This window comes from Dipteris shenzhenensis, chromosome 19 (assembly GCF_047967505.1).
Source record: "Dipteris shenzhenensis isolate YYH24624 ecotype China chromosome 19, Dip_SZ_1.0, whole genome shotgun sequence".
NCBI classification, from domain to species: domain Eukaryota; kingdom Viridiplantae; phylum Streptophyta; class Polypodiopsida; order Gleicheniales; family Dipteridaceae; genus Dipteris; species Dipteris shenzhenensis.
In genome coordinates this window covers 1,213,106-1,222,128 of record NC_141614.1, presented here as the reverse complement: position 1 = coordinate 1,222,128, position 9,023 = coordinate 1,213,106, and the positions used below count along the sequence as shown (strand labels likewise).

General features: G+C 42.8%; 1 protein-coding gene across 3 annotated transcripts; it reads left to right on the top strand.

The window, feature by feature from the left end:
• Positions 1–1,426: 1,426 nt before the first annotated feature.
• LOC147889896 (YTH domain-containing protein ECT4-like) lies at positions 1,427–8,720 on the top strand. 3 transcript variants are annotated; one of them, XM_087390753.1, is made up of 10 exons: positions 1,427–2,163; positions 2,851–2,915; positions 3,084–3,249; positions 3,388–3,467; positions 3,735–4,253; positions 4,460–5,053; positions 5,163–5,375; positions 7,266–7,418; positions 7,507–7,582; positions 7,685–8,720. In XM_087390753.1, the coding sequence occupies exons 1-10, from the start codon at positions 2,136–2,138 to the stop codon at positions 7,804–7,806; spliced, it is 2,016 nt and encodes a 671-aa protein (XP_087246879.1). In that variant the 5' UTR covers positions 1,427–2,135; the 3' UTR covers positions 7,807–8,720. The 3 variants fall into 3 exon arrangements, with proteins under 3 accessions (XP_087246879.1, XP_087246876.1, XP_087246878.1); XM_087390750.1 differs by having other exon boundaries at positions 1,429–2,163; positions 7,507–8,718; XM_087390752.1 differs by having other exon boundaries at positions 1,429–2,163; positions 3,391–3,467; positions 7,507–8,717.
• Positions 8,721–9,023: the final 303 nt, after the last annotated feature.

Genomic DNA, 9,023 nt, shown 5'->3' with positions numbered 1-9,023 from the left:
TCCAAGGATGTATAAAGATTGATACGTCAATAATATACAACAACTTTTTTCTACCCAAAAAAAAAAAGAATAAGTCTTGTGAATGGATAAGACACTACATATCATCTAAATGTCAATTGTGGTATTCGTATTCAAGAAAATTTCACCCATGGTTTCACCAAGGTCTTGTTGGGCCTTGACCACAGCTTCTGCTTGTGCCTAACACCTTAAAGTTAGCACATGTTTTAATAAACGTGACAGATTACTATACAACATCAAAAGATGAAAAGAATTACAACATTTGAAAAAGAAATAAAGTTGGAATAATTTTATGCAGGACCTAAATCAAAATTTTGCAGTTAGATTAACCTTTTATTTACTTGGTTGTTGTGATGCCTCATGCAAGTCATGCTCCAAATCCTATAAATGGTCTTTGTTGTTGATGAATTCTTTGTCTTTCTCCTTGACTGGTGGGTTGATTATCTCAAGTCTTTGAACAAATGCACAAAATCTCTACCTTCAACACGAAGAATGGGAACACATGCAAGGGACCCTCAAGCATGTCTCTCACCAGGCCGTTGGAGCAGTTGGATAGAGTCCTCTTCTCTGCACATTGTAGTTTAGGTTGATTTGTTGTTGTTGAAGCTGCCGATGCCTCTGATCATTTTTCTCATACAGCATCTAGAGCCTTTCGGATGATCTTCACAATCGCATCAACTCTTACCTCTTGCTCCTTGATTCATCTCGAGTTACTGAGCATCAAGTCGACCTATTGCTTGTCCTCCTAGTGATTTGACCTAAGCACTACATCCACCTCATCTCCCATAGCAAAGCTCGGGTTCTTCTTTCTGCATAGACTATGTGAAGCTTTACTTGCAATTTGGAGAAAACCCCTGATAGCAACAAAGTTTTTCCTTTGCCCTTGCGTCCTCCTATACATATTGTGCAAAGATTGGACTCTTGATAGAAATTCAGAAGATCATCGCCATGTAGCTTCCAAGATTTATGTGCTCTTGGTACAATTTGTTGTTTGGTCACTCCAGTCATTGCAACGTCTGACGAGGATCCAGTAGTGCCTTCTCGCATGATAGATAGGGCTGGCGTCTTGCAACAAATAGAGGCCGTTCCTAGCTTCGAAATGGCAAAATACAAGATGGAGCTACAAGTCGAGCAGAAGGGTCTCTCGTTTTGCGGATTCCAAAACCACCCACGTTGTACATACAGCGAGCAGGCGAATAGAGAATGCTAAAAAAAAGCTTTTTTGTTGCTTTTTCTTTCTTCTTCTTGCTTTCTCCTCCAATTATAAAGTATAGAACGTGTACAACTCAAACCAATCAACCCGTATAATTGCGAGACGTGGCTCAAGGAAGAAAACTAACTTGCCTCTAGCTTAAAATAAATAAAAGTATTATTATAGTCAACGGAAAAGTTAGACTAGAACATTGGGTTCAAAGTTGTCTCTGTGAGAAACGAGAGCACTGACACGCACACGCTCCACGCTTTTCCCTCCTCGGGGTGTCCGGCTCCGGTTCTCTGTTCGGCTCTGCTGCCTCTGCGTCTGCGGACTCTTGAACTAGGTCTTGTTCGCTTGCTCTGCTTCTTCGTCTCAACCCTAGCCGGGCCGCCGCTTTCGTACCATCCAACTTCTTGCTTCCGATCTAGACGCTCCCGGCTCGCCTTGGCGACAGATTTGGCTAGGGTTTTGGCTTGGTAGCGAGAATCTCGCCGCGGTGCCATTTGTCGCGCCAAGGGCGAACCCACAGTCAGCCGACGACGAAGTCGGTCGTTTCTTCCTGCAACGAGACAGGAGTTTGGATGACCCCCAGAGTGGGGAATTAGGGCTTCGCACGAGGCTCGCAGTCGGGATCACATCCTGATTTTGCGGCCTGGGACAAGTCATTTCGCGGCGTCACGGTCCGCTTTCTCAGTCTGTGGAGTTTGCCTTTTCGCCCCCGCGCTCACTGGAGATTCCTCAGGGTCTGAGGGTGCTTTTTAGCTTCATCAACGTGTTCTTGGAAATGTTTTCAGGGGGTCTTGCCCTAAACCTAAACAGCTCTGGGTAAAAGGTGGCTCTTTTCGGCAGGCGTTGTCGTCAGGACACTCTGTTTCGAAAAGCCCATTCGTTCTCAGTTGATCGAGCTTACGATTTTATTAACATGGCGTCAACTTCCCAGGCGGCAGACAGTATCCTTTTTGTGGTTTCTTGTATTCGTCTTTCTTCGAAGAGTCTCGCGTGCACATAAGTCGACGTTCCACGGCTTGGGCAGTCGAGTAACTGGGACGTAGTTTGTTGAGCTCTCAGACTGTTCCTGACGGAAAATTTTTGCCCATTGTAATGTCATCCTTGTTCAGGCTCGTTGTTGTCAGGAAATAGTACTGCTGTCTTCTGGGAGGCACGGATTCAGGCAGTCTTTGGAATCTCCAACCCAGGCAAATGGCAGTACTGTTTCTCCTAGATCTGCGAAAATAATAGCTCCTTAGAGTTGGGGTGTCCGAGCATGTTTTTCGTGAACGGTATATAGCTAAACATAACGAAAGGCATGGATGCCATTTGTGGGATCTGCAGCTGGAGCGTCCTTAGATGAGTTGGAACTTATGTTTTTGCTCGGGATTGAAAAAGAATAGTATCAGAGTAGCTTTTCCTTTTGGGGATATTTATCGATTGGGGTAAGTTGTGGCTTCAAATTGTTTGTCAGCCCCCCCACTGAAAAGCTCCTGAAGATGCTAGAATAGAGCCTTCCCGAGCTCATTCAAGGTTTAGCGTGGAGAAGATCTGAGTCGAGGACGTTCTTTCCTAATGGCTGGGTGTGCAGATAAATTAGACGAGGTGTAATGCTTGGGTTGCTTTCCTTGACTTAACTGCCTTTTCAGACGTAACAGACCTGCTGCAAAATCTGAAAGTTGATTCACAATCGGGTATGAGAGACTCCATAGAGGTAACAATTGCATTTTTTCGACTTTCAAAAATATATGCGGCATGACATGTAAGAGATAGAAGCTGGACTGCATGAAATGCTTAAGCCGTCACCCTAGGGAGTTAATATGCATTTATTTGATCCAACTTCTATTATACCAAGTATTCAGTCTGAATGATCTGAATGCAGGTCCCTGCCAACCTTGACAATAGCACTCAAAATGCCGTGTTAGAGGCTTCTGGAGCAGGTATTGCAGATGCATCCAGTACCCCTGTACCTTATGAAGCAGGAATGGAGGCTGGGATGTATTACACTGTGAATGGATTTGCCACACCTCATGGGTACTATTACGGAGGTGAGAAGCGATGGTCTTGTTTTAGATATGCATATTGCTGAAGTTGGATGCCATGCTAATATGAGCTGAAGTTTATGCCTTCGAGGAGGGATGATTAGGTGTACTTCTGCTAAAAGCCAACATTCTTGCGTCTTAAAGCAGGTTATGAATATCCCATGGGCGAGTGGGATGATTACACTAGGCATGTCGGTGCTGATGGGGTAGAAGTGCCAAGTGGGGTGAGTGTATGTGGTTATCCACAGTCCTTGTACAAGATTCCCAACAATCTTTCTTCATGTGTATAAACATTCTCAATTTGTAAGATTGCCTGTATAATGATTCCCAATAATGCTCTTTCTTATGTGTTTTAATAGCGATCTCAATTTATAAGGTTGGATATATTTGATAAAAGTGGATACTTCCCACACTCTCTCATGTACTCTGTTGTGTAAAGATATGGCATTTATTACATTTGTTTACAGATTGTCCTTTCATGATTTGTGCAGAGTGTTTATGGTGATAATGGGCCACTCCTATATCATCCCCCTGGCTATGGCTATGGTCCACAACAAGTATATGGTCCATACACTCCAGCAATTAGGGCAGATGGACAGTTGTATGGTCCTCAAGGGTATCCTTATGCTGGGCATATTTACCAGCAGTCTGTGCCTCCAAATGCCCCTTTCATACCATCTTCAGCACCTGTTGGCATAGAGGTTCCAACAACAACTGCAGGGGAGTCGTCTAGTGATGGTTCAAGTGGTGTCACTGGTAGTGGGATTAATGGTCCCTTAGGTGCTAGGCCAGGTTATATGATGCAATCTTCTGGTCCATACGGTCGTGGCATACTTCCTGTAAGTGTTCCAACAACAGGATCTCAGGATGTGAGGGCAGGTTATGATGGCATTAGGGCAGGTGCTCCTTGGTCTGATTCTTCAAAAGTAACAGAAGTCCAGCAAAGGCATGGCTTGTCCCACCCCGTTTCTGTTTCTGGGCAAAATGCTCGACCTGTGGCACCCTTATTGGTGAGTGGCCTTAGCAGTTTGAAGAGTGTGCTGGATCACATTTTCTTATACCAATAGCATTGCCTTTTGTGGCCTTTTCTTTGTGTAAGGCTAGTCTTTATCTTTATCAATCTAATTTCACTGAAGGTGAGTTCTATGGCTGATATTTGTTTTCAAAGACGTGGATTGTTTTTTAATTAACATGTGGTCTTTTATCCAATGCAAAGCCTCATATCCCATCAAGTCAGCAGCATCGACCCCCTCTTGGAGTTGCAGCTACTGCTGGGACACTTGGCAGAGTATTTCAGCCTTCGGCTAGAATATATCCTGGTGCAGTTGCCCCTGCAAGACAAGCACAAGGGTTAGGGACTAATAGCTTTGAGTCTCGAGCAAACGGCCGCAATTGGATTCCTGTTGACAAGGGGAAGCCATGGGGTAGAGGAAATGGTATGCTTAGTAATGGGAGTTCAGGCTTGGACATTCTTAATGAACAAAACAGAGGACCCAGGACAACAAGGGTCCGGAATCAAAGAATGGCCCCCGGTGCTGTGAGATATATCCGGGGGCAGGGAGTTGCAAATGGTACAACTGAACCTGTAACCACCCAGGCAAACAAAGATCATTACAATCGCCCAGATTTTGCAACTAACCATGACAATGCAAAGTTTTTCGTAATCAAGTCATATAGTGAAGATGATATACATAAAAGCATCAAGTACAGTGTTTGGGCCAGCACAGCAAACGGAAACAAGAAATTGGATGCAGCCTACCAGGAGGCTCAAGCAAGTTCTGGGTACTGCCCGTTATTTCTATTTTTCTCGGTGAGTTTTTCTCTGTGTTGCTTGCTATGTCTGTATCTGCTGTATGCAAAAGAGCTATTGCAAAGATGTCTGGCAAATGGGGCATTAATTCTGTCCTGAGTTTTGGCAGGTGAACGCAAGTGGGCAATTTTGTGGTGTAGCTGAGATGCTTGGACCTGTAGATTTCAATAAAACTCTGGATTTTTGGCAGCAAGACAAATGGACTGGCAAGTTCCCTGTCAAATGGCACATAATTAAGGATGTGCCTAACAATCAGTTTCGACATATCATTCTTGAGAATAATGACAACAAGCCGGTAACAAACAGCAGGGACACACAGGAGGTTAGTGCCAGTTGATATGGCTCATTTTTCATTAGAAGCCTGAGATGCTAATTGCAATTGATGTGCCAGAAAAAGCTATGTCAGTATGAAAGGCAGATAGCAGTCTCAAAGCTCTTTTGTCTCTGCATCATGTTATGAAGAGTTAGACCTTTGCATGTTACGTTCTGCTAGTTTACCTTTTGCAGCTCATTGTCAAGCAGTCAGATTTCTTGCACCAGTTGCATTTGGAAGGAGCTGCATGTCTACGGTCTCAATGAGCTTTTGCAAAGTATTTATATCTTGTTATGCATGAGGAGCCTGCAGTTATACTATGAGTCTGTTATTGTAATCAAGAACTGATTTGTCTCGGGTTTGTGCTGCACTCGACATAGTATTTGCTGCTGCATGGCCAAAGGAAGGGATTGATGTGGAACTGTAGGATGTGATGATTTCAGCATTTTGTCTTGGACTTGCACGTGCATCAAGCTCACTTGGAATTGATTTTAAAGAATAATTGTATGGGTAGTGAAATACGATATAATTGAGTTTTCTGTACACTGGAAAATAGTGCTGTTGCAGATGCAACAAGACCAAGGTTGTGGGTGAATTTCAACTGTATTGGGGAGTCCATGGTTGATTGTGTAGTTATTCATCTCTCTCTCTCTCTCTCTCTCTCTCTCTCTCTCTCTCTCTCTCTCTCTCTCCCTCCCTCTCTCTCTCTCTCTCTCTCTTTTCTTGCTTAGATTTGATTTTAATTACTGGGGAGATTTTAATTATTTTCCCCAATTTTTAAGGTTGTACATTGTGTTGAGCGCATTGGGCAAGCTGACAAGGCTGCTACTTTTTTAGAACCTCTTGGCTACATTAGAGAGCCCGTGTGAGTCTTGATATTTCTGGCCTTTGCTTATGCTCGCTGAGTGGTTTCAGACCTATGGCCCTTCCTTACTACCTTGAGTTCTTTGTTTTAAGCTGGAGGGTTAAAGTTGCTGCCATGAAGTTACGGGTTCCCCAGTCTGTCACAAAAGGGGGTTGAAGGCCCAAAGCCTCTCTTTTCATGGTAGAATGCTCTGTGAATGGCAAAACCCCACATGCACATGCACGCTCTTTGATTGGGGTAAGTTTTTCTCAAGAAACTCATGTGAAAGCATCTGTTTTTGATGCTTGAAGATTTTACTGTGCCTTCAACAAAGGAAAAGTGTTAAGGTTGCAGATGTAAGTTCCCATCACCAACTGAAATAATGTCACCTTCTGTGTTAAATGTGTTTCATGCCGGAGCAGTCTCTTGTTGCCTATGTGTTTGGGTCTTTGTTGTCAGGCATAGTGAAACTCGCTTACAGCGTACATCTCTGCTGATAATTGGAATATATGAGGTCCTCTCTGTTCAAGACATAGTTGGAGTGCCTGAGGTCGTCCAGGTTGTTTCCTAGGTTTCATTGCATATTATTCAAAGCCCCTGTTTCTACCATTTGGAACATATACGCCTGATGACTCACACGCATGCGTACTTGCACTTGGACTCTTATATGCACATGAATGTTTTAAAGGGATCTAGACTTGACCTTAGATATAAAAGTATTTATGAGTAGTATTCATGTGCTATTGAGAGTATGTGATTGGTGATTTGGGACAAGGCTTATCAGTATTACCAACCCCAGTCTAAGAAGTTCTCTTTTAAAGCTCAATCTTTAGTCGAGTGTGATTGCTTATCTGCAACTATTGCAAATGTTTATTGTGTTTTGAATATGAAGGATGAGGGTTAGGTCAACGTAAATTCTTAGAAAAATTACAATGATGGAATGCAGAAAATGAGTGTATTTGGTCTGGCGTTTCCATTGAGTGTATATGGCTTCTAATGGTTGTTTGCTGCCAGTGTATATTGTTTTTAATTATGAATTGCTATTTTTGATGCAGGTCAGATTTGACCAGGGTTTAGAAATGCTGAATATATTCAAGAATTTTGTTTTCAAAACATCAATTCTTGATGATTTTCAGTTTTATGAAAATCGTCAAAAAGCTATGCAGGAGAAGAGAGCCAGGCAACAGGCTCATCTGCAACATCAACAGGTATAAAAATGGGTTTTCATCTTTAAAGCTTACATTCGAACTCCTTTAGCTCAGTTTAGTTCCACAATTTACCGTCGTTTCTGTACAGGTTATTTACCGAAGTAGCAAAGACTCAGAGCAAAAGTCTTCACAAGACAATGCCCATAGTACATTACATGAAGGAGGTAGGCCTGCTGAGGCTGTTGAGCAGAGTGAAAAGCCTGTGATTGCAAAGGAAGGGCAGCTGAGTCCTATTACATCTGAAAAATGCAATGGGATCCTTGCAGATGATGCTCGTGTTGACAAAATTCTTTCTCGAGCAGACAGCAGGGACTCCTCGCAGGCAGTGGCAATGGAAAATATGACGAGCTCCAGGGAGCCAGTTTCTGGAAAGCCTGAAAAACAGTAGTGAACACTGGGAAATGTGACACTTCTGTTTTAGCTCCAGTCTGGTGAGATCAAATCTTGGGCAACAGCTACGTTCATTCAGCATCCTTTTTAATGCTGAGGTTGGGTGGCTGGATGTACAATGGATGGGTTTTTATTGTGGCTGAGCTGTTTCTTCTTGGATGCTCACTCTGTTAGAAGGGACTACTGTCAACTCCTTCAAGTCAAACCAGGCTTCAGCGTTGATATTTATGTTGAAGAGTTGCTGCATTGTCAAACGATCTGTGAAAGGGGAACTTAGTTTTAGCAGCTTTGTTCGATGCAGAACTTGTAGGTTGGCATTTCAAGCTTGCTTTTAAGCTCAGTCTTCTTGGTCTGAGCAAGTGAGATTATGTAGCTGCTTATTTTAAAGCCATCTTTTCCAGGTAGCACTCTTAAGCTGACCAGCTTACTATTAATTAGGTAGTATAGGTTGTTCAAACTCATTATCCTGACCTTTTTGAAGTTCAGATATCCATCATAGAAACGTGGAGTGTTCCTCTGTAAATTTGTTCAAATACAGAGGAGGGGTGACTCTCTGAGGTCAGCTAGTTTAGGAAAGTTGAGAGGTGGCCCTTCAGGCAGGAGCACATTGAGCTCTTTTCATATTGTCCAAAGTTTTGTAAAATGTCCTTGCCAAAAAGCAATGGATGGGTGAAAGTAAGGTGTGTTTTGTAAAACTGGCTACCCAGATTTTTTATGCAAGGGTGATGTGTCCCAGGAATTTTCTGCTAGGCTTTGCAGCAACAAGTTGCTAAAATGGAGTATCGTTTTGACTGTGTTTTTGTCATTCGAGATTGGTTTTATTCAGATTCTTCTTGCAAGGGTGATGTCTGAAGTGCCCCGGGAATCATGTGCAAGGATTCTGCAGCAATCAAGTCACCAAATGGGAGTGTCATTCTGACAGGGTTTTCTCCATTAAAGTCTTACGGGATCTAAAATTTAAACAAATAATACCCTGGGTTTTCTGTGGAGTCCAACTACCTTATTAATAAAGGCTCAAAATCTGAATTGGTACGATTGGATATATTCCAGTCTTACAATTGTGTTGTATTAAATAAAGACTTACCATTGTGTGTGCACATTTTTGTGAATGGGGTGATTGTTTCTGTTTGTGACGGGGCTGTTGGAGTATCGTTTCGACTGCGTTTTGGAGGTTGGTTTTATTCAGATTCTTCATGCAAGGGTGATGTCTCAAGT

Coding starts and splice junctions, on each gene's coding strand:
- LOC147889896 (XM_087390750.1), top strand. CDS start 2,136: ATGGCGTCAACTTCCCAGGCGGCAGACA. Junction 3,250..3,387: donor TCATGGGTACTATTACGGAG/GTGAGAAGCGAT, acceptor TGCGTCTTAAAG/CAGGTTATGAATATCCCATG. Junction 5,054..5,162: donor CGTTATTTCTATTTTTCTCG/GTGAGTTTTTCT, acceptor GAGTTTTGGCAG/GTGAACGCAAGTGGGCAATT.